Genomic DNA, 26,015 nt, shown 5'->3' on the forward strand with positions numbered 1-26,015 from the left:
ACAGCGTGCCTAGGACTTGCATATACCCCGAAAGCCTGGCAGGAGGCAAGGGTGGTATTTGTAGCCAAGCCCGGTAGGGCAAGTTATGTGACGCCAAAGCCCTACATACCTATAAACCCTACGTCCTTTCTACTCAAAATTCAAATACTCAAATTCAAACAGCATGCCTATGCCAAGGGAAGATCGGTGAAAACTCCTCTGCACGAGGCTGTGCATAAAATAGAAAAATCCTTCGAAGCCAAGACGTACACATTGGCGGTAGGCATTGACATAAAGGGGCTTTCAAATAGGTGTGGACCGACCGATATACAATTTCTATCCGTAGACCAGTACCGGGTACCGGGACCGAGATCGGGTCCTTAGAGACTGAATAAACCAATGGATTAATTGTGGGTCCCATTATATGAAGACAAGAAAAGCGTTCTAAGTTCGGCCGGGCCGAATCTTGGGAACCTCCATGGATTCTGCAAAAATTTTTGTTCTACATACCAAATTTCTGGCAAACCAGCAAAAATTAAAGCTTCTGGGAACCGAACCGAACCGATGATCGAGAGACCGCTTTACATGGGAGCTATATCAGGTTATAGACTGATTTGGACCGTATTTGGCAGAGTTGTTGACAGTCATAACAGAACACCACAGCAAATCGGACAAATATTGCGTCTTAAAGGGCTTAAGAAGTCAAATGTGAAGATCGGTTTATATGGGAGCTATATCTGGTTATAGACCGATGGTCATGGAGGCTTTTTCATGGTGCTTTATCGCGAAGCCAATCTCGTCCAAAATTTCAAAAAATAAAAACTAAAATATGAGTATCTCCGAAACCCGTAGAGATGTTGTAAACCTAAACCGGACTTTTTGTAGGGATTTTTGAGCATTGTCCAGCAAAAAACAAATTGCTAGGGTTCCGAACTCCGCAGACGGATTCAAATCCCTCCTCATTCAGCATCTGTTATAAACTATTTATGGTGGTCGTCCATAGAAGTGGCGACAAAATGCCTTCTGTGGCATGTCCTGTACCACTTTCTCCCTTATTATACCCACCACCATAGGATGGGGGTATACTAATGTAGTCATTCCATTTGTATCACCTGGAAATATTGATCTGCGACCCCATAACGTATACATATTCTGGATCGCCTCGACATTCGGAGTTGATATAGCCATGTCCATCCGTCTGTCGAAATCACTATAGCGATCGGAGTGTACAGCTAGCAGCTTGATTTTTTTACACAGATGCTTACTATTTATGTAGGTCTTTGGGGATTGCAAATCGGCCATATCGTTTCAGATTTAGATATAGCTCCCATAAAAACCGATCTCCCGATTTGACTTTTTGGGCCTTTACAAGCCTCAATTTGTGTCCGATTTGGCTGAAATTTTGCAAGCGGTGTTCTGTTATGACTTTCAACAACTGTGTCAAGTACGGTTCAAATCGGTCTATAGCCTTATATAGCTCCCATATATACCGACCTCCCTTTATGTCTTCTTGAGTCCTTACAAGCCTCAATTTTTGTTCAGTTTGCCTGAAATTTCACATGCGGTTTTCCGTTATGACTTCCAACAACTGTGCCAAGTACGGTTCAAATCGGTCTATAGCCTGATATAGCTCCCATATATACCGACCTCCCGATATGACTTCTTTAGCTCTTACAAGCCACAATTTTTGTCGGATTTGCCTGAAATTTTGCACGTGATGTTCTGTTTTGACTTTAAACAACTGTGCCAAGTACGGTCCAAATCGGTCTATAACCCGATATAGCTCCCATGTAAACCGATCTCCCGATTTGACTTCTTGAGCCTTTACAAGCCACAATTTTTGTCGGATTTGCCTGAAATTTTGCACATGATGTTCTGTTTTGACTTTAAACAACTGTGCCAAGTACGGTTCAAATCGGTCTGTAGCCTGATATAGCCCCCATATATACCGATCTCCCGATTCGACTTCTTTAGCCCTTACAAGCCGCAATGTTTGTCCGATTTGGCTGAAATTTCGCATGAGGTGTTCCGTCAGGGAGGCCACTGTAGTGCAGAGGTTTGCATATCCGCCTACGACGCTGTACGCCTGGGTTCGAATCCTGGCGAGACCATCGGATAAAATATTCAGTGGTGGTTTTCCCCTTCTAATGCTGGCAACATTTGTGAGGTGCTTTGCCATGTAAAACTTCTTTCCAAAGAGGTGTCGCACCGCGCCACGCCGTTCGGACTACTGTGCCAAGTACGGTCCAAATCGGTCTCAACCTAACCTAAGCATCAAATCGTACTTCCTTAAAGCCTATGTCGACAATTTTTAAGTCTAAACTTTTGTACATATCTTTTCGTTTCCCCCAGCAATTTTCCCTGTCACTATAAGCCAAATTGGCCTAGAATGGACTGTATGGTGTTCAAATCAACTCAACTCAAATCATTTTTGGTCTTTGGTTGTTGGTTAAACTCTGTTCGTGCCGATGAAATCAAGCAAATCCAGTTATGGTCACTGACATTTCATTCACACGAGCACCCATACATGCACACATCCATGAACGAAAAGCAAAACGAACATTTTGCCCAACACAAACAAGCCGGGCTATCCATTCAAAGAAGGAATTGAAAAACGTGAGGACCCCACATCCTGCCAAGGCGATGGCTAAAAATGAGACAAACAAAAATATTATGCCTAAGAGCCCAACATGCATGGGGGTTTGTTGGTTTTTCTGAAGGGAGAGGTAGGGGGAAATTATATACGATGACAATTTAGCCATTAAATTAGCCATTTTCACAAAGTGCTTGGCTGTTTGTTTCACAATGAAAAGGTTTGCTCGATCTGGACAGGATTATGAAATTTCATGCACTATTAAGGATAATGCCATTGTTGCTTCCTGCAAGCAACGAGGTGGATGGTATTATGGTTTTGCTATGGGTTGAGTCGCTGATATTCCCATGACTTCATCATCTGCAGTGAGCACATTGCCAAAGTAGGTACCTAATGTCATTGGATGCCACATTAGCCATGTTGGGGGCTGTGGCTTAATAACCCTCACATCATGGCGATAAGTTCGTTTTGCAAAGCCTGCCCAGAGTTGACGTTATACTAAGCTTTTTTTTCTAATTCAGCATGTTGGGGAAAAGTTTAAATGCCAAATGAACACCTCGCAATTGCACACGAAACCCAGTGAGACATGAACATGCATTGAAGGATGTGTTTAAACAGAAACACATACACACATACACATGGTTGTTTCAATATGTTTATGTGTGTGTGTGTGTGTGGAGGTATATTGGTTTGTGACCCAGGAACAGAATCGGTGTACACATAAAGAAATAAAATGTTTATCATACGGCAAATCAATTGCTTCATAAACCAATCAGATTGTTAGGACTTTAGGCCAAATTGTAATAAAGTTTGAGCTGTATAACATGGGGTTGGAGAAATGTTGGTAACTAGCATTTCCCAGAGTTCTGGGCTCAGCAAGCAAGATGTCTGATAGTGGAGAATACGATAGATTCAAAAGAAAATGTCAACTTCGTCCTTCAGGCGTAGAAATAACTTTAACTGGGGACAAACCATCCGCCAGAATAGTTCAATTTGGCCCAGATCGGTTCAGATTTGACTATATAGCTGCCATATAGTCAAATCTCCCGATTTAAGGTTTTTGGACCCACAAAAGGTGCATTTATTGTCCAATGTTGCCGAAGTTCAGGATAGTAAGTTGTGTTAGGCCCCTTGGCATCTGTGTTCAACTTGGCTCAGATCGGTTCAGATTTGAATATAGACCGATCTTTCGATTTAAGATTTTGGGCGCATAAAATGCCCATTTATTTTCCGATTTCGCCAAAATTTGGGACAGTGAGTTGAGTTATGGCCTTTGCCATCATTCTGCAATTTGACCCAGATCGGTCCAGATTTGAATATAGCTGCCATATAGACCGATCTTTCGATTTAAAGTTTTGGACCCATAAAAGGCGCATTTACTATCAGATTTTGCTGAAATTTGAGACAGTGAGTTGTGTTAGGGCCCTCGACGTCCATCCTCAATCTGGCCCAGATCGGTCCAGATTTGGATATAGCTGCCATATAGACCGATCTCTAGATTAAGGGCCTTGGGCCCATAAAAGGCACATTTATTGTTCGATTTCTTCGAAATTTGGTACAGTGAATGTGTTAGGGCCTTTGACATCTATCTTCAATTTGGGCCAGATCGATTCATATTTGAATATAGCCCCCATATAGACCGATCCGCCGATTTGAGGTCGTAGATCCATAAAAAGCCACATTTGCTATTCGATTTCGCTGAAATTTGAGACAGTGAGTTGTGTCAGGCCCTTCGACATCCTTCTTCAATTTGGCTCAGATCGGTTCAGATTTGAACATAGCTGCCATATAGACCGATCTCCCTAGATTAAGGGTCTTGGGCCCATAAAAGGCGCATTTATTGTCCAATTTCGCCAAAATTTGGGATAGTAAGTTGTGTTAGGCCCCTTGGCATCTGTGTTCAACTTCGCCCAGATCAGTTCAGATTTGAATATAGTTGCCATTAGACCGATATTTCGATTTAAGGTTTTGGGCGCATAAAATGCGCATTTATTTTCCGATTTCGCCGAAATTTGGGACAGTTAATTATGTTAAGGCCTTTGACATATATCTTCAATTTGGTCCAGATCGGTTCAGATTTGAATATAGCTGCCATATAGACCGATATCTCGATATAAGGTTTTGGGCCCGTAAAAGGCGCATTTATAGTCCGATTTCGCCAAAATTGGGGATAGGGATTTCTGTTAGGGCCTTTGACATACATCTTCAGTTTGGCCAAGATCGGTTCAGATTTGAATATAGCTGCCATATAGACCGATCTCTCGATTTAAGGTTTTGGACCCATAAAAGGCGCAGTTATTGTCCGATTTCGCCGAAACTCGGGACAGTGAGTTTTGTTAGACCCTTCGAAATCCTTCTTCAATTTGGTCTAGATCGGTTCAGATTAGAATATAGACCGATCTTTCGATTTAGGGTCTTGGACCCATAAAAGGCGCATTTATTGTCCGATTTTGCCAAAATTTGGGACAGCGAGTTGTGTTATGCCCTTCTAAATCCTTCTTCAATTTGGTCTAGATCGGTTCAGATTTGGATATAGCTGCCTTACAGACCAAACTCGCGATTTAAGGTCTTGAGCGCTTAACCGGATTTTTTTTTTTAACCGGATTATAACGAAAGGTGATTTACATATATACCCGACGCGGCGTTAAGTTCGGCCCGGCCCGGTTAGCATGTCCGCCTATGACGTTGATCGCCTGGGTTCGAATCCTGGCGAGACCATCAGAAAAAAATTTCAGCGGTGGTTTTCCCCTGCTAATGCTGGCAACATTTGTGAGGAATTATGCCATGTAAAAACTTCTCTCCCAAGAGGTGTCGCTCCGCGGCACGCCGTTCGGACTCGGCTATAAAAAGGAGGCCCCTTATCATTGAGCTTAAACTTGAATCGGACTGCACTCATTGATATATGAGAAGTTTGCCCCTGTTTCTTAGTGGAATATTTATGGGCAAAATTTGCATTTTTGCAAGTACTTTGGAAATGTCGCCAGCATTAGGGGGGGGATAACCCCCGGAGATTCGAACCCAGGCGTTCAGCGTCACAGGGGGACACAATAACGGTGGCCTTCGTAGTGCAGAGGGCCTTGCTTTATCCCCACACCCTCTTCTTCAACCTAACGCAAATATTCTCGGTATTTGTTTGTAAATAATTATTTAAAATTTGATTTTGGCGGAAATGAACATATCGTCTGAAATTTCTTTATTATTAATTTTTGTTTGCCTTTTATAAATAATTGGAATGCTTGGAAATAGAAATGAATGGCCTTTAACTAAACACATCTCATTAGGAAATGAACAAATGTTATTGTTTGGGTGTATATATATTTGCCATACCTTGCAGGCAGTCAGTCTCCTTTCACCGTGCAAGTGTTTGTATGCGTGTGTGTGTGTGTGAGTGTGTGTTTGTGAAGTAAGGAGTAGCAAGTCCACTCCAACTGTTTGTCCATGTAATTGTGTATTAAACAAACAAATGGTCGTGGTGGTCAGTCAGCTTAAACGGAAAAAACAAAAAACTCCCGAATAGCTATGCCATGGTTGGATGAATGGTTGGATTGATGGAGGGATACAGGCCATAGTGACCACCACGAATGGCCAAAGGTAAAATGAAACGCGTTTTGTGAATTTAGTTGCTAAATAGCTGCGTGCTTTAACGCTACTTCGTCTTACATAAAAAAAGGACGTTAACCGAAGTTACTGAAATTAAACCCACAACAATAATCGACGGCAATGTTTTTCACATAGTCTGCTTTGTATTTTTTTACACATTTTAATCGTTCGTTTTTTTTTTCTAATGTCTGAAATAACTTAGCTTAATAAGCCAAATATAAAAAACAAAAGCTACAACAAAAAGTGAAATTAAATTGAAACTTGAAAACATACAAAAAGAAAAACCAAATTAAACTTTTTTTTTTGGAAACTTAATTTTACGAAGCCATTATGGGTTGTGCCAGCAGTAGTCCGATGGTACAAACCGCTGGAAATGATATGCTGAAGGCAGCCACACATGTTGCTGAAGATGCCACAAAAAGTGCCGAGGAGGCAGTACAAGGTAAACAGTGGGGCCATGGACGCAACTATTCCTCCTTTTGCATGTCCTCAAAGAGACAACGAAAAAATGTTTCTGTGTATGTGTATGGGTGTTTAGCATATTCACCATCGCATGAAATGTGTGAGAATGTTATTTAAACTGTGCAGATATCGTTGTAAATGAAGAAGGAAAAAATGTCCTTTGAGCAAACAGAGTTGAGGAATGAAAAAAAAAATCAAAGTTTTATTAGCCTGTGCGGATAAAATTCTTCCATGCCAAACTCCTTATGTGCAGAGTTGATTTATTTTTAGCTCTTGAACTTTTGAAGGTACAGCAAAAAAGGTCAATGTTGTAGCCGTGTCCACACAAAGTAAAGTTCTAATGACAAATGGCCAGCCTATGAGCAATGAAGAACGCACTTTGAACAAAACAAAAAAAAAAAAACAAATTAAAATAATCAACAGAGGGTTATGAAATATTAAAGCAAACAAGTAAAAGGGTGCTAAGTTCGACCGGGCCGAATCTTGGGAACCCACCACCATGCAAATGCAAATTTTGCCCATGAACATTCCACTAAGGAACAGGGGCAAACTTCTCACATATCAATGAGTGCAGTTCGATTTAAGATTTTAAGCTCAATAATAAGGGGCCTCCTTTTTATAGCCGATTCCGAACGGCGTGCCGCAGAGCGACACCTCTTGGGAGAGAAGTTTTAAATGGCATAGTAGCTCACAAATGTTGCCCGCATTAGGAGGGGAAAACCACCGCGGAAAATTTTTTCTGATGGTCTCGCCAGGATTCGAACCCAGGCGTTCAACGTCATAGGCGGCCACCACCAGGGATTCTGCTAAAAGTCATAAGTCATAACAGATTACTATATGCAAAATTTCAGCCAAATCGGATGAAAATTTCGGCTTCCAGGGGCCCAAGAAGTCAAATCGGGGGATCGGTTTATATGGGAGCTATATCAGGTTCTTGACCGATTTCAATCGTACTAGGCACAGTTGTTGAGAGTCACAACAGATTACCATATGCAAAATTTCAGCCAAAGCGGACAAAAATTACGGCTTCCAGGGACTCAAGAAGTCAAATCGGGGGATCGGTTGATATGGGAGCTATAACCAAATCTGAACCGATATGGCCCATTTGCAATCCCCAACGACCTACATCAATAGTAAGTATCTGTGCAAAATTTCCAGCGGCTAGAATTATGCGTTCTAGCGCCATCCTGATTTCGACGGAAGGACGGACATGGCTAGTTCGACTCAGAATGTCGAGACGATAAAGAATATATTGGGTTGCCCAAAAAGTAATTGCGGATTTTTCATATAGTCGGCGTTGACAAATTTTTTCACAGCTTGTGACTGTAATTGCATTCCTTCTTTTGTCAGTTATCAGCCGTTACTTTTAGCTTGCTTTAGAAAAAAAGTGTAAAAAAAGTATATTTGATTAAAGTTAATTCTAAGTTTTATTAAATCCGCAATTACTTTTTGGGCAACCCAATATATTCTTGTACCGAAGTTTTACTTATCTATTCCAACTCCTTCTCATTTCCACAAACACACTAATAGTTCGCCTTTTCCGGTCTCCAGTGCTAACTTCTAAGACCTGAACTTAAAATTAAAAAAATTGTTCGGGTTGGCAAATCTTTATTTGCCGATTTTCAATTTTGTGTTTGCTGGATAGTACTCAAAAATCCCTACATAAACATCAGCTTGAGGTGTACATATAGACCAATCTGCCGATTAAGGTGGTGAAAGGTTTTATGTTGCTTTAAACCTTTCACCATCCGAACCAAAAGTGGTTCATATCGGACATTCTTTAGTTATAGACGTTGTATAGACCGATTTGCCGATTAAGGGTCTTAGGCCCCTTTCCAACATCCGATTTAAGTATAGACCATATTTAATTATGGAGGCCACCATAGCGCAGAGGTTAGGATGTCCCCCTATGACGTTGAATGCCTGGGTTCGAATGCTGGCGAGACCATCAGAAAAAATTTTCAGCGGTGGTTTTCATGTCATGTAAAAACTTCTCTCCAAAGAGGTGTCGCATTGCAGCACGCCGTTCGGATTCGGCTATAAAAAGGAGGCCCTTATCATTGAGCCTTAACTCGAAAGCAGATCAGCCCATAGTGGTGTTCATTGTGAACACCAGAAGCTTAGCTGCGAGCTACCACAGGTTGCTGATAGTGGAATGCTCCATACGGAGTAGCTGCAACGGCAGTCGCGGACAATCAGCTGTAACGAGCGGAGTATCTCAGTGAGAGACCGGGCGGCACCGGTTCTTGCACAAATACTGAGTGCCTATGATGCGTGATGTGACAAGGCGAGTTATTGACGCCTTTGCATAACCAATGGTCATCATGTTTCCGCGGCGCTCAGTTCTTTGGCCCGGAACGAGCTGTAGGAGATAAACGAGGATCGCCACCTCCACATATAGACATGTAGCTACAACAACAACAACAGTATGATAAATATATCCATGGTGGGTATCCAAAGTTCGGCACTGTCTACTAAACTTAATACATTTTTATACCCTACACCATAGGATGGGGGTATACTAATTTCGTCATTCTGTTTGTAACACCTCGAAATATGCGTCTAACACCCCATAAAGTATATATATTCTTGATCGTCATGTCTTTTTAAGTCGATCTAGCCATGTTCGTCCGTCTGTTTGTCGAAAGCACGCTAACTTCCGAAGGAGTAAAGCTAGCCGCTTGAACTTTTGCACAAATACTTCTTATTTGTGTAGGTCGGTTGGTATTGTAAATGGGCCAAATCGGTCCATGTTTGATATAGCTGCCATATAAACCGATATTGGGTCTTGACTTTTTGAGCCTCTAGAGGTCGCAATTCTTATCCGATTTTATTGAAATTTTGCAGGAAGTATTTTGGTAGTACTACCAACAACTACGCTAATTATGGTTTATATCGGTCCCTGTTTTGAAATAGCTGCCATATAAACCGATCTTGGGTCTTGACTTCTTGAGCCTCCAGAGGGCGCAATTCTCGTCCGATTTTATTGAAATTTTGCACGAAGGGTTTTGGTATCACTTCCAACAACTACGCTAAGTATGGTTTAAATCGGTCCATGTATTGATATAACTGCCATATAAACCGATCTGGGATCTTGACTTCTTGAGCCTATAGAGGGCGCAATTCTTATCAGATTTTATTGAAATTTTGCAGGTAGTATTTTGGTAGTACTTTCAACAACTACGCTAAGTATGGTTTACATCGGTCCATAACCTGATATAGCTGCCATATAAACCGATCTTGGGTCTTGACTTCTTGACTTCTTGAGCCTCCAGAGGGCGCAATTCTCGTCCGATTTTATTGAAATTTTGCACGTAGTATTTTGGTATTACTTCCAACAACTACGCTAAGTATGGTTTAAATCGGTCCATGTATTGATATAGCTGGCATATAAACCGATCTGGGATCTTGACTTCTTGAGCCTCTAGAGGGCGCAATTCTTATCCGATTTTATTGAAATTTTGCACGAAGGGTTTTGGTATCACTTCCAACAACTACGCTAAGTAGGGTTTCCATCGGTCCATGTTTTGATATAGCTGCCATATAAACCGATCTTGGGTCTTGACTTCTTGAGCCTCCAGAGGGCGCAATTCTCGTCCGACTATATTGAAATTTTGCACGTAGTGTTTTGGTATCACTTCCAACAACTACGCTAAGTATGGTTTACATCGGTCCATGTATTGATATAGCTGGCATATAAACCGATCTGGGATCTTGACTTCTTGAGCCTCTAGAGGTCGCAATTCTTATCCGATTTTATTGAAATTTTGCACGAAGGGTTTTGGTATCACTTCCAACAACTACGCTAAGTATGGTTTTCATCGGTCCATGTTTTGATATAGCTGTCATATAAACCGATCTTGGGTCTTGACTTCCTGAGCCTCCAGAGGGCGCAATTCTCGTCCGATTTTATTGAAATTTTGCACGTAGTGTTTTGGTATCACTTCCAACAACTACGCTTAGTATGGTTTACATCGGTCCATGTATTGATATAGCTGGCATATAAACCGATCTGGGATCTTGACTTCTTGAGCCTCTAGAGGGCGCAATTCTCATCCGATTTAGCTGAAATTTTGTACAACGGCTTCTCTCATGGCCTTCAACATGCGTGTCTAATATGGTTTGAATCGATCAATAGCTTGATACAGCTCCCATATAAACCTATCTCCCGATTTTGCTTCTTGAGCCCCTACAAGGCGCAATTCTTATCCGAATAAACTGAAATATTACACAATGACTTCTACAATGTTCAGCATTCATTTATGGTCCGAATCGGACTATAACTTGATATAGCTCCAATAGCATAACAGTTCTTATTCAATATTCTATGTTTGTCTAAAAAGACATACCTCGTATAGATTTCGACAAATGCGATCCATGGTGGAGGGCGAACCTAGCACGCTCTTACTTGTAACCTGTTTAGTTTCTGTCTTGGCCAGTGCCATTCCATGGTGGAGGTTACATAAGATTCGGCCCAGCCAAACATTTCACTCCTTTACTTCAGAGTTTCTATTGGCGTGATTAAATTAAATTTTTTGTAAGTGGTCCACCCCCTGCATTGCAACAGATTATGAAGCACTTGCCATTCTCCATAACCCTAGAGGAAACATTTTAAGACCTTATAACAGCCTTTAATTTGCGCTGAAATAAGCGGTTGTTAAGCTAGTCGTAAAATGAAGAAAAGCTCATTTTGTGGTTAAATAAGTAAACTTTCCCTTCAACAACCATCTTGTTATGGACAACATTTTCAAACCAAATAGAATAGAAAGAAATAGGAGTAGCATACACAGAAAAAAATTACCAATCACATTTTTTTCTGTTTGTTTCTTTTTCGAGATGAGCTGAATGATCGGAGATTATTCATTGCAAATGGAAAAGGAAAGCCAGAGATCGCAACACATACAAACCACTATGGGACGTGTTCCTTAAATTGGTTACAATTACTCATTAGTAGGCGATGGGTAAATACCCAAAAAGTATTGGGTAGATACCCGGTTACTTACCCATATATACCCAAAAGCTGAGTATTGATAATTTTGCAGATATTTTGGAGTTTGGGGGTGTTTGTTGGCCTTGAAAATATATATCGGATTCGTGTTCCACCTTAAGAACCCTCTTATTTGAGCCTCATATTGCAATAGTCAGAAAATACTTACTATTTGGGCCCCATAGACACTTTTCCCGAATATTCATATCAAATTCGTGTTTTACTCCCAAAGACCTTTCATTTGAGCCCCATATTGCTATGGTCCCCTTGGGGGATGTTTTTGGTGAGTGGCCGCCCCCAAAACACTTGGTCCCACATTTGGATATCAGATTAGTATTCCACTCGCAAATACCTTTCATTTGAGTCCCATATTGCCATGGTCGGTAAATATGACCGATTTAGGGGTGTTTTGTGGCTTGAGGTGGTCCCCCTAGCACTTGGTCCGACAATTGGATATCAGATACGTTTTCTTATCTTAAATACCTTTCATTTGAGTCCCATATTGTTGTGATTGGTCTAAATAGATGTTTGGTAGGCTTAAGGATGGGGCAGCCCCCCTAGGGACCCCATCCGAAATTGGGATACCAAATTTTTATTTTTAGGGTACTATATGAATGCACACAAAATTTTGCTTAAATCGCACCACCTATCTCCGAGATCTGGAGTTTTTGAAAATTAGGGTAAGGGGGAGGGTCCGCCCCCCCTTAAGATATCAAAAAAAGTAGTACATTATTTTCACCACAGGGTTATTATGCACCATCTGTGACAATTTCAAATCGGTTCAGCCGTTTCCGAGTCTATAAGGAACACACAAACAAACCTACAAACAAACATAAATTGATTTTTATATATAAGAAGATAGCCGCTATATAGACCAATCTCCATACTTAGTCTTGAGGCAATAAATTGGTAATTTTTCATCCGATTGAATTGAAAATTTTGAAAATTGATTGATCGATGAAATTTGGCACGGTGATAGACCCCTACGCATTTCTGTAAAGTGTGGTTCAGATCGGAACATATTTGAATATAGCTGCCCTATAGAACTACCGACCGATCTCCTGATATTGGGTATAAAGCCCAAACAAGATTCACTTATTACCCGATTTCGATGAAATTTGTCGCAGTGAGCTATGGTAGACCCCCACCCATTCCTGTTCAGTCAGATCTGACCATGTTTATATATACCTGCCATATAGACCGACCTCCCGATATAGTGTATTTAGTTCATTAATGAAGCATTTTTCATCCGATTTTGATGAAATTTGGCAGAATGAGTTCTGGTAGACCCGTACAACTTTTTGTTTAATGTTGTCCAGATCGAACTCTATGTGGATATAGCTGTCATATAGACCACTCTCCCGGTATAGGGTATATAGCCTATAAAAGGAATACTTTTCTTCCGATTCCAATGAAATTTAAAACAGTGAGTTCTGGTAGACCTCTACACCTTTTTATTGATATTGGCCCAGATAGGACCGTAATAGGATATTACTGTCATATAGACCAATCTCCCGATATAGGTTACGGGAAACAAATTTGCCAGGAATGGGTACTGCCTTAATATTCTATATCGGGAGATCCGGCGGTAAGTCTATAGGGCAGCTATTTCCAAATATAGTCCGATCTGGACCACACTTCACAGCAATGAGTAGGGGCCAACCAGCAGAACTCACAGTGCCAAATTTCATCGAAATCGAATAAAAATTTACCAATTTATTGCCTCAAGACTTTAAGTCTGGAAATTGGTTTAACTAAATTCCGATTTTATGAGATCAGAAGGTCAGTTTTATATACGATATTATAAAACAATGGTACAAAAAGTTTTCAGTTACCATAGTATCGGAAATTTTATAAATACCCAAAAAAGGCATTTATTGGGTAAATACCCATGCATTGGGAATTCGCCAGGTACAAACCCATCTCTACTCAATAGCCATTTTAGGTGTGAAGGCTTCAAGGGCCGTACGTTGGTATGAAAACGTCTCTATGATATAAATACCATATTAACCACGCTCGACAACCCTGTCTATTAGATGTAGTTTTCCTAATGCAAGTGTTTTTGTGTAATGGCAGATTTTTTGTCTACACAATTACACCATTCCCATGGTATACACATGATTCTGTGCATCTGTTGGAAGTTGTATTGATGGCTTTGAGCGCTAGGCACTAGCTCTCGCCATTGCTTCGCGTGCCCAGATTCTAATCCCGGCCGGGCTCTGCCGAATTTTTACACCCACCACCATAAGATGAGGATATACTAATATAGTCATTCCGTTTGTAACAACTCGAAATATTTAACAGGGACCCTATAAAGAATATACATTCTGGATCGTTTCGACATTTTGAGTCGATCTAGCCATGTCCGTCCGTCCGTCTGTCGAAATCACGATTGTGGTCGAACGCGTAAAGCCAGTCGCTTAAATGTAGGCCGTTGGGGATTGCAAATGGACCGTATCGGTTCAGATTTGAATATAGCCCCCATATAAACCGATCTCCCGATTTGAGTTCTTGAGCCCCTGGAAGCCACAATATTCGTCCGATATGGCTAAAATTTTGCACATAGTGTTCTCTAATGATTTGTCCAAATTTGTCGAAATTGTCCAAAAACGGTCCAAATCGGTTAAGAACCTGATAGAGTTCCCATATAAACCGATTTCCCGATATGACTTCTTGAGCCCCTGGAAGCCACAATTTTCGTCCCTGGAAGTCACAACTTTCGTCCCTGGAAGCCACAATTTTTGTTCGATTTGGCTAAAATTTTGCACACAGTGTTTTCTTCTTTTAACTGTGCCGAGTACGGTCCAAATACGACCGCACTCGGCACAGTTATTGGCTTGACTTCTTCGGCTACTAGAGGGCGCAGTTCTTATCCGATTTGGCTGAAATTTTGCATGAGGTGTTTTGTTGTGACTTCCAACAACTGTGTTAAGTATGATTCAAATCGGTACATAATCTAATGTAGCTGCCATATAAATCGATCTGGGATCTTGACTTTTTAGGCCTCTAGAGGGCGCAATTCTTATTCGATTTGGACGAAATTATGCATGAAGTGTAATGTTATGTTATGACTTCCAACAACTGTGCTATGGTTCAAATCGGAACATAACCTGATATAGCTGCCATATAAATCAATCTAGGATCTTGACTTCTTAGGCCTCTAGAGGGCGCATTCCTTATCTGATTTTGCTGAAATTGTGCATAAAGTTTTGCTGAAGTGTTTCGTTATGACTTCCAACAACTGTGCTAAGTGAGGTCCAAATCCGTCCATAATCTGATATAGGTGCCATATAAACCGATCTGGGATCTTGACTTCTTAGGCCTCTAGAGGGCGCAATTCTTATCCGATTTGGCTGAAGTTGTACATGAAGTGTTTCGTTATGCGAGTGAAGCCACACGAAGATGTGTACACTGTCCGTGTGCTTCAGTTCGATTAGGGGGCATAGAAATTTAAGTGCGATTGTGTATGATGCCCATCTATGGTTTAAAAGCATGTTGCTTTGCATTAAGATTATTATTCAGTGTTAAAAGTTGTTTGCGATTTTCTCATATGCACCAAAGTTAATTAAATTGTTAATGGAGACACCCTTATCGTTCACAATGCATTTGAATTTCTAACATTTTACTGAGTTGCTGTGACACAACGACACTTCCCATAGACTCTATCTCGCCTTTGTCATGGCAGTGACACCACCCGAAATGTTGGCAACTAAGTGGGTGGCTTGATGGTGATGGCTGCATCAGCAACACGCTCCATGTGACACTCATAGTCGTCGCACTTTATCATCCCAAGGAGTGCTTGTCAGTGCTACTGCTGTTTGCAGGTGACAGTTTTTTGCTGCTCCCAGTTTGCCTCAGTAGCTTTGGTTAGAAGCCACTTGTTGAAGCAAAGAAGCCACATTGCCTTGTACCCTATACCCAGAGTGGGTGAAATGGCTTTGTGTAAACCTTTTCAGCAGTCCCTAGTGCCATTTCCATGTCATTCTTGGCAGAAGGCTTTGAATTAAATTCAAAAATAAACTTGTCACTGTCTAACCACTGCGAGAATATATTCCAACCCCCCCCCCCCCCCCCCTAGACAAACTTTTCGCCAACATTTAAGTTGTGGCATATACCATGGATGATGGAGGAGGGCGTTGGCTGATGAAAAAGTTTCATTGGTTTGTGTTTCGCCCATTATATAAAGCGGTCGATTAGGTGTATTGGCCATTTAATTGCTAAGGTTAAGAATACGTTGGGGAATCGGCAAAAGGTGCTCTCAATTAATATGAGAGTCCTTGTCGGAAGTGTTGAATTTAGTTTGTGAAAATTAACATGTACACTCAACTCCACTCAATCGTAAATAGCAACAAGCCTCGGTGGATATTGGACATGGAACTTTGTCCTTGGAGAAAAATGGTAATGTTTTTGCTTTAGTATTTTTTTAGTTGGTAGAATTTTGCAGATTTCTTGTAAACAACAAGTAAAAAAGCAATATGTTCGGCCGGGACGAACTTTGGATACACACCACCTCGCGTACCTCTAAATATAGTCGGATCCCCACCATATTCACCAAGGCTATGTAAAGGGTCATTGTACAAAATACATCGGTTAAAAAAATCACCTTTTATGGGCCAAAGAACTTAAATTGGGATATTGGTATATGTATATGACACCTTTATCCAAATATAAACCGATCTGAACTAAAGGGTGATTATAAAGCTATTATCTTTTTGGCAACACTGATTTAAATAGCTTACGCACGTTTCGTGCTTTGTTTCACTGTCAAACATCTTCAGGTTGGTCTATAATTTAACCATGAATCGTCTTACAAACGAATAACGCTTGCAAGTTATATAATTTTAGTTTCCAAATGCGTGCTCTGTTAAGAAAGTTCATCGCGCGCTTATTCCATTCAGCGACAAAGCTCATTCTTGTCTCAATGGGTACGTAATTAAACAAAATTGTCGATTTTGTAGTGAAGATCAGCCAGAAGCATTGCAAGAGCTACCAATGCATCCAGAAAAAGTCAAAGTTTGGTGTGGTTTATGGGCTGGTGTCATCATTGGACCGTACTTCTTCAAAGATGATGCCAATCGTAACGTAACTGTGAATGGTGAGCGCTTCCGTGAGATGATGATATTCAAGTTTTTTTTTTGCCCAAATAGGCAAGAGATTGACTTGAAGGACATGTAGTTTTAACAAGACGGTGCCACATGCCACACAGCACGCGTAACAAGGAACTTATTGGGAGGCGAGTTCGGTGAACATTTTATTTCACTCTCGGGACCGGTCAATTGGCCGCCTAGATCGTGCGTTGTAACGCCTTTAGACTATTTTTTGTGGGGCCATGTTAAAGCTCATGTCTATACAGACAAGCTCGCTTCAATTGACGCACTGGAAGACAACATTGAAGCATATATTTGTGAGATATCGGCCGATATGTTGTAAAGAGTATGGCAAAATTGGTTTAAGCGGATGAACCATTTGAGGCGCAGTCACGGTCACCAGTTGCATGAAATAACCTTCAAACATTAAATTATATGGACCGTACTATCGATTCAAATAATGATGTAATGCATTTTTCTGAATTTTATGTGTTTTTGTTTGTTTTGGATATTGAACTTCAAATCCAACATTTTGGAGGGGACAAGAAAGGCAATTCTTGCCCTATACACCTGCAAGAGAGCCATTGGCAAAAGTTTGCCGTTTAGATCGCGTGTCATGCATTGGGTATATACTGCAGTTGTCTGACCTTTAATGCTATATGGTGTTGTGGTCTGGTGGACGGCACTTTAAAAGTCCACCTACTGCTCAATACTTAACCGGATCCAAAGGATGGCTTGTTTGTGCATCACAGCCGCACTGAGGACGACACCATCTAATGCACTGAATTTAATGCTACATCTTATGCCTCTGGACACTGTGGCTACCCAAATTGCGGCGACCACTGCCGTGAGGTTAAGGCAACTTTGTGGTGGCTACGGACACAGTGTTATCCTTGATACAATATCCAATGTTCCAGGCAGTGTGGATTACACCCTACCTGAGCCGCTTTTTAACAAAAAGTACTGTACCACTATTCCTGATAGAACCGATTGGAACTATGATATCGCTGGCAACAGAAGTTACATAGACTTCTGTACAGATGATTACAAACTAGACGACCAGGGGTGTACTCTAAAGATTTAGAACTAGACATATCGAAAAGGTTACCCGACCACTGCAGTGTGTATAAGGCAGAGATCCTTGCAATTAAGGAAGGGTTGGAATGGCTAAAATATGATGTCATTACGACGATTGGCATAAATATCTTCTCAGACAGTCAGGCAGCCATTAAATTCCTGGGAAACATACTTCTGAACACAAAACCGACTTCGACTGTCGCAGATCTCTCAAGGAGATGGCTGAATAGTTCAAAATTCACCTGTTCAGGATGCAGGACCACGGACCAGCTTGCGAGCCTACGAAGTACCCTACACATTCTAGGGATCCTGGAATCTGTGGGTATGCCTCTAGCGACATGTAAGTTAAGTTTTCAGGCCCGAAGGACAACGAATGATAGATGGTTACAAATAGGGGGCTGTGAGCATTCCAAAACTATGTGGCCTAATGTAGACTTAAAGAGGTCTCCTGCTATGCTGTCATTGGCTAGAACAGACGTCTTTGTGTTCGTCATGACAGGTCACTGTCTAATCGGAAAACATGCTGACAGACTGAAGGTTGCCAGCAACGACTTTTGCAGAAGCTGTGAGGACATCGAAGAAAAAGAGACTATAGAACACCTTCTGTGTGTGTGCCCCGCACTTGCAGTCAGAAGGAGTTCCACTTCTTTGAGAACCTGTCTGCTTTAGCGGATGTGAACATTGACAAGTTTTTGGGCTTTTTAAAGCGATCTGTATGGTGCAACGGTAAGAACTTGAAGGCATCTTCCTTCTTCTATTCCTGTGGTATCACAATGGACGAAAACGTCTAGGTGAGTCTGATGGTAGACTGCCGCTTAAACCTAACCTAACCTTTGTTTTGGAAAATTTTCATGTATTTCGGTCGCAGATGTCGAAGAGCTTAAATTTTACAATAATTGGGTATTTTATAGGTCCAAGACTTTAAATCGGGAGATCGGTTTATATGGTGATTGATATGGCCCGGATTTGGGCCATATTGATCACAAATCTCGAAGAGCCTAACACAGCCCACTGTGTCAAATTTCGGGGAAATCGAATAATAAAATATGGTTCCAAGAACTTAAATCAAGAGATCGGTCTTTATGACAGTTATATCGAAATATCGACCGATCTTAACCATATGCGGTAACAACTAACAACTCTGCCAAGTATGGCTTAAATCGGTTCATAACCTCATTTAAACCGATTTCGGATGTTGACTTCTTGAGCCTCTAGAGAGCGCAATTCTCATCCGATTACGTTAAAATTTTGCACAACGACTTCTTGTATGACCTTTAACATGCGTGTTAAATATGGTCTGATTTGGTCCATAACCTGATATAGCTGCCAAATAAATAGATCTGCCATCAGGAGATGAAGCAATGAAATAAAAATTGATAAAAATTTAGAAAATTGTCTTATTTTCATTCAATATCAGTGTTTTGAGAGTTCATCTACTAAGTGAATTGCAACAAGCAAAAGCGTGCTAAGTTCGGCCGGGCCGAATCTTGGGAACCCACCACCATAAATTCTGCTAAAAAATTATACAAAATAAATTTAATTAAAGGGCATTAATTTATTCTACAAGGGCTCATTTATTGCAAGGGCTCAAGAAGTCAAATCGAGAGATCGGTTTATATGGGAGCTATATCTAAATCTTAACCGATATGGCCCATTTGCAATTCTCAACGACCTACATCACTATTAGGTTAGATTAGGTGAGGTTGAAAGAAGGGTGCAGATATTAATCCGCCCCATGACACCATGGACATACACCTAAGCCGGTAATCGGCTTGTTGTGCGCTTTAAAAACTTTAAAAAGTAATGTCTAAAAAGAAAATTTTAAGTTAGAAATTCCGTGCTACTTACAAAATCCTTAATTATTTTCAATACCACTCCCCTAAGTTGGTTGATGTCTGGTATTGTGTCTCCACCTAAGTGCCGGTATCTGTTGGAGGCGAAAGCCCGGCACTGACAAAGGAAATGCTCCAACGTCTCATCATCATCTTCCCCGCATGCCCTACACATGCTATCACTTGCCACACCGGTTTTACACAAGTGAGCTCGTAGTCCTATGTGTCCCGTTATGATACCAATAGCTATACTGACCTCCTTCTTACTTCCTTTCAGTAAAAGCCTCGTCTTTTTACGATCTGGATTCCCCCATAGAATTTTCGCCGCCCTACCGATCGTTTCGCTGTTCCACAATGTTGCATGCGCATTCGTCATCCACTCCCTTAACTCGGATTGCGTCGACCCAAAAGGCTTCGGGTTAACCAAGTTTATTGACGGCAGACCTCTGGCCTTAACCGCCAAATCGTCTGCCCTTTCATTTCCCCTTACTCCGTTATGGCCCGGCACCCAAACGATGCGGATTTTTGCTATCCTCTGAGAAGGTGTTAATCTGCTTCTTACACTGAAAGACTGTTCGTGACTTTACCGTCCTGGTTGTTATTGTCCTTATGGCAATTGTACTGTCCGAAAAGATGTTCACACTCGACGTCCTCGCGTTAGCACCACCACACCACTTTACACATTCCGTGATCGCCCGGATCTCCGCCTGCAGGACCGCATTATGGTCAGGCAGTTTAAAACAGATCTCAGTCCTTGGATTGTAAACCTCAGGCCCACTCTGTCCTCTAGCTTTGATCCATCCGTGTAACATGATCTTCCAGATGAAAATACTAGAGTTCCGTCAATCCAAGACTGTGCCGATGGCAGCAGTGCATCGCACTCTACTTCAAGGTTCATCTCAGGTATCCGATCGGAAACCTCTTCCCTTTGTTCCAGGGGTCCTATCGTCCATCACTATTAAGTATCTGTCCAAAATTTCAAGCTGCAGCTTTACGCGTTCGACCGCTATCGTGATTTCGATAGACAGATGGACGGACATGGGTAGATCGACTCAGAACGTCGAGACGATCGAGAATATATCTACTTTATGGGGTCTCAGATGAATATTTCGAGTAGTTACAAACAGAATGACGAAATTAGTATACCCCCGATCCTATGGTGGAGGGTATAAAAATTGGAAAATCGTCAACTTCAATTTTGTTTTAAGACCCTACACCATAGAACGTAGGTTTTACTAACTTCGTCATTGCATTTGTAACACATCGAAATATTGCTCTGAGACCCAACAAAGTATATACAATATGCATATACTTGAACGTCATTGTAACTCGATTTGGCCATGTCCGTCTGCCTGACGAAACTTTCGAAGCAATAAAGCTAGGCGCTTGACACTTTACACAAATTCTTCCTATTAGAGTAGGTTGGTTGGCATTGTATAAAGGCCATATCGGTGCATGTTTTCATATAGCTGCCACATAAACCGTTGGTGGGTCTTGACTTCTAGAGCCTCTAGATGGCGTAATTCTTATCCGGTTTGACTAAAATTTAGCATGAAATGTTTTGTTATGACAACTGTGCTAACAATGGTCTAAATCGGTTCAGAACCTAATATAGCTTCCATACAAGCCGATTTCAAGGCGTGACTTTTTGAGGCTCTAGAGTGCGCAATTACCATCCGACTTGGCTGAAGCTTAGCATGAGGTGTTTTGTTATGACAACTGTGCTAACAATGGTCTAAATCGGTTCAGAACCTGATATAGCTCCCATATAAACCGATTTCAAACCGTGACTTCTTGAGCCGCTGGAGGGACTATTATTAATCGAAATGGCTGAAATTTTGTACGGAGTGTTCTGTTTTGACTTCCAACAACTATGTCAAGTATCGTCAAAATCGGTTCACAACCTGATATAGCTCCGTTTGCCCGATTTAACTTTTAAAGTCTTTAGAGGACGCAATTTTTATCCGATTGGGCTGAAAATGTTCATAAGGTGTTTCCTTATGACTTTCAACAACTGTGCTTAGCATGGTCAAAATCGGTTCATAACCTGATATAGCTGCCATACAAAGCGATTTCGAATCTTGACTTTTAGAGCCGCTAGAGGGCGTTGTTAATATCCGATATTGCTGAAATTTTGTATGGAGTATTTTGTTTTGACTTCCAAAAACTATGCCAAGTATATTCTTAATCGTATCATAACCAAAAACAGCTCCCATATAAACCGATACCCCAATTTGACTTCTTGAGCCTTTAGAGGGCTCTATTATTATCCGATATTGCTGAAATTTTGCATGAGGTGTTTCCTTATGACTTTCAACAAACGTGCTGAGCATGGTCCAAATTGGTTCATAACTTCATATAGCTGCTATACAAACCGATCTTGGATCTTGAATTCTTAAACCGCTAGAGGGCGCTATTTTTTTTTATCAGATATGGCTGAAATTTTGTACGGAGTGTTTTGTTCTGACTTCCAACAACTATGCCAAGTATGGTCTAAATCAGTTCACAACTTGATATAGCTCCCATATAAACCGTTTGTCCGCTTTGACTTTTTGAGCCCTTAGAGGGCGCAATTTTTATCCGATTGGGCTGAAAATTTGCACGTTACGTTGTGCTATGAGTTCCAACATCCGTGCCACGTATTTTCAAAATCGGTCTATAACCTGATATAGCTGCCGTATAAAACGATCTCGGATCATGAATTCCTCAGACGCTAGAGGGCGCTATTATTATCAAATATAGCTAAAAATTTTGTACAAGGTGTTTTGTTTTGACTTCCAACAGCCATGCTAAGTATGGTGCAAACCGCTCCATAACCTGATATAGCTCTCATATAAACCATTCTCCCGATTGAACTTCTTGAGCCCTTAGAGGGCGCAATTCTTATCCGATTTGGCTGAAATTTAGCATGAGGTGTTTTTTTATGACTTTCAACAACTGTGCTTAGCATGGTCCAAATCGGTTCATATCCTGATATAGCTGCCATATAAAACGGTCTCGGATCATACATTCTTGAGCCGCCAGAGGGCGCTATTATTATCCTATATGGCTGACATTTTGCACGGAGTGTTGTATTTTGTCCTCCAACTGCTATGCCAAGTATGGCCTAAATCGGTTCCTATCCTTATATAGCTTCCATATAAACCGTGTGCCCAATTGACTTCATAACAGAACACTATATGCAAAATTTCAGCCAAATCGGACAAAAATTGCGGCTGGTAAGGGTTCAAGGAATCAGATTGGGAACTCGGTTTATATGGGAGCTATTCCTAACTAAAAATTTTCTTTTTCAAGGTCATTTTTAGCTTTCAGAGCGCTTAACAAGCCGATTATTGGCTTAGGTGTATGTCCATAGTGGCATGGAGCGGATTAATATCCGCACCCTCTTTTCAACCTAACCTAACACACGTTGTTATATGGTTCTGAGGCAGACGAGAAAGTGCTTAGAGTGTTTGAGAGAAAGATTCTTCATAAAATGCATTGGCTAGGTCATGTTGTCAGAATGGATGGAGAAACTCCAGCAAAGAAGTCTTTTGAAGGCAAACAAAATGGTACACGCAAACCGCGGCGACCAAAAGCCCAATCGAAAGATCAAATGGTGGGAGACACCTCGAAACTTGTTGTCAGAGATCATTAAATGAGCGCAGAACATCGAGGCACTTGGAACGCTATTCGACGTTCGTCTAGTGGATCAAATGTTCTGTCAGCGAATTAAAGTAAGTGAAGCAAGAACAGGAGGCCACCGTAGCGCAGAGGTTCGTATGACCGCCTATGACGCTGAACGCCTGGGTTCGCATCCTGGCGAGACCATCGGAAAAATTTTTCAGCGGTGGTTTTCCCCTTCTAATGCTGGCAACATTTGTGAGGTACTATGCCATGCAAAAACTTCTCTCCATAGAGTTGTGGCACTGTGGCACGCCGTTCGGACTCGGCTATAAAAAGGAGGCCCCTTATCATTGAGCTAAAACTTTGTATCGGACTGCACTCATTGATATGTGAGAAGTTTGCTGCTGGCTGGAGATGGCATTGGACCAAATCGACTTATTTGGGAGGTCAATTTATAAGAATCAAAAATCACTTAACAGGTGGTTGTAAAAACCTACGCCAATTCCTGAGAAGTTTTGCCCATAAAACCTTGAATCTATTGGGTTGCCCAAAAAGCAATTGCGGATTTTTTAAAAGAAAGTAAATGCATTTTTAATAAAACTTAGAATGAACTTTAATCAAATATACTTTTTTACACTTTTTTTCTAAAGCAAGCTAAAAGTAACAGCTGATAACTGACAGAAGAAAGAATGCAATTACAGAGTCACAAGCTGTGAAAAAATTTGTCAACGCCGACTATATGAAAAATCCGCAATTACTTTTTGGGCAACCAATAAAACCTATATCGAAGTTTTGGTTTTTAGGGACAAACTCGGATGATTGGTTCATGATTGGAATTGCCGTAGATTGCGATTTTTACAGCCAGCTGTTGAGTGTTTTTTGGTCCTTATGAACGAGTTTTAATGTTAAACTATATGGCCCATCGTTTTAGATATAGCTGCCTTGGGCTTCTGGAATGTCTTGCTGAACACTATCACTGGGTATCTCAAGTTTCATTTGGCCAACTTTGAATGCATAATGCTAACATATGGATTACAGCATATTCTTTCTGTTTTTACAAAGCAGAAGAAAAAACTTCAAGCGAAACCCTTATTGAGACAATTTTATTCTCAACACTTCTCAGCTCTGCTCACTTATATCCTGACCAGCCGCAAAACTATAAAGAAACCACGAAATGGTTAAATTGCGTGTCAAGCAAAAGGATAAAAATGATTTTTTTTGTTGTAAATATGTGTGCGTGTTTGAGTTTTTCTACCACAAGTGTTTGCTTTGTTTTATATACACGACTGAAAATGTATCCATAAATAATAATCATGACGGGCGCTAGGAAAGAGTTGCCATAGACCAATGGTATAGACATTTTAGTGTTTCATCGCCAGCACTTCTAGATTGCTGTAGCCGGTATATCGTTGTTCCTCCTGCTGCTGCTGCTGCTGCTGCTGATGGAGGTCTAAGGTCAATGCGACATTGGGGTTTGCAATCTTCAGAGGTCATCATCTGTTTTCTTTTAGATTTCTTGGATTAGAGGTGAAGGGACTTACTAATGATTGTTTTTGGGAAATACTAGCACTTGGTGAAATATGTATGGAAATAAATAAAATATGCATGTTTTGCTTTAGTCCTATGCAAATATCAAACCGGAAGGAAGCACGTTTCAGCCCTTTTGATAAATATGGCCACAATTAGTTTAAGAAGTGAACACTCGAGAAAATAATACTGTTGAATAGTTCAAATATATAGTGTGTGACTCTGAATTCACACACTACTCTCATCAAGCATGGATGAGTTGTCATTTATTAAACCTCATCAACTATGGATCAAGTTGAGAAAAGTGTTTTAGCAATATTTTACCCATGATATCCATAATAGTAAATGCAAATTTTGTCCATAAACATTCCACTAAGGAACAGCGGCAAACTTTTCACATATCCACCAGTGCAGTCCGATTCAAGTTTGAGCTCAATGAAAAAGTGCCTTCTCTTTGTAGCCGAGTCCGAACGGGGTGCCGCAGTGCGACACCTCTTTGGAGAGAAGTTTTACATGGCATAGTACCTCACAAATATTGCCAGCATAAGGAGGGGAAAACCACCGCTGAAATTTTTATTCTGATGGTCTCGCCAGGATTCGAACCCAGGCGTTCAGCGTCATAGGCCGACATGCTAACCTCAGCGCTACGGTAACCTACCCAGATTTGGGTATAGTTGCATAATGCAAGGATCTTTTGTTGACAAAGTAACTCTGCAAATAAATGTCAACCAGTAAGGAAAGGCAAAAGGCGGGCGGAGCCGACTATATAATACCCTACACCACCGAGCCTGCATACTATAGGGTGATTTTTTTGAGGTTAGGATTTTCATGCATTAGTATTTGACAGATCACGTGGGATTTCAGACATGGTGTCAAAGAGAAAGATGCTCAGTATGCTTTGACATTTCATCATGAATAGACTTACTAACGAGCAACGCTTGCAAATCATTGAATTTTATTACCAAAATCAGTGTTCGGTTTGAAATGTGTTCATTCACCGTAACGTTGCGTCCAACAGCATCTTTGAAAAAATAGATCCAATGATTCCACCAGCGTACAAACCACACCAAACAGTGCATTTTTCGGGATGCATGGGCAGTTCTTGAACGGCTTCTGGTTGCTCTTCACTCCAAATGCGGCAATTTTGCTTATTTACGTAGCCATTCAACCAGAAATGAGCCTCATCGCTGAACAAAATTTGTCAAAATTTGAACACATTTCGAACCGAACACTGATTTTGGTAATAAAATTCAATGATTTGCAAG

At 41.0% G+C, this 26,015-nt stretch overlaps 1 protein-coding gene across 1 annotated transcript in view; it reads left to right on the forward strand.

Moving 5' to 3' along the window:
- The first annotated feature begins 6,352 nt into the window (after positions 1-6,352).
- The window catches only part of LOC106093691 (uncharacterized), a 33,392-nt gene continuing 13,729 nt past the window's right edge, over positions 6,353-26,015 (forward strand). Inside the window, exon 1 of the mRNA XM_059368375.1 lies at positions 6,353-6,614. Within this exon, the coding sequence (XP_059224358.1) occupies positions 6,503-6,614 (112 nt within the window). The 5' untranslated portion in view covers positions 6,353-6,502. The remainder of the gene's footprint in view (positions 6,615-26,015) is intronic.

This window comes from Stomoxys calcitrans, chromosome 1 (assembly GCF_963082655.1).
Source record: "Stomoxys calcitrans chromosome 1, idStoCalc2.1, whole genome shotgun sequence".
Lineage (NCBI taxonomy): Eukaryota > Metazoa > Arthropoda > Insecta > Diptera > Muscidae > Stomoxys > Stomoxys calcitrans.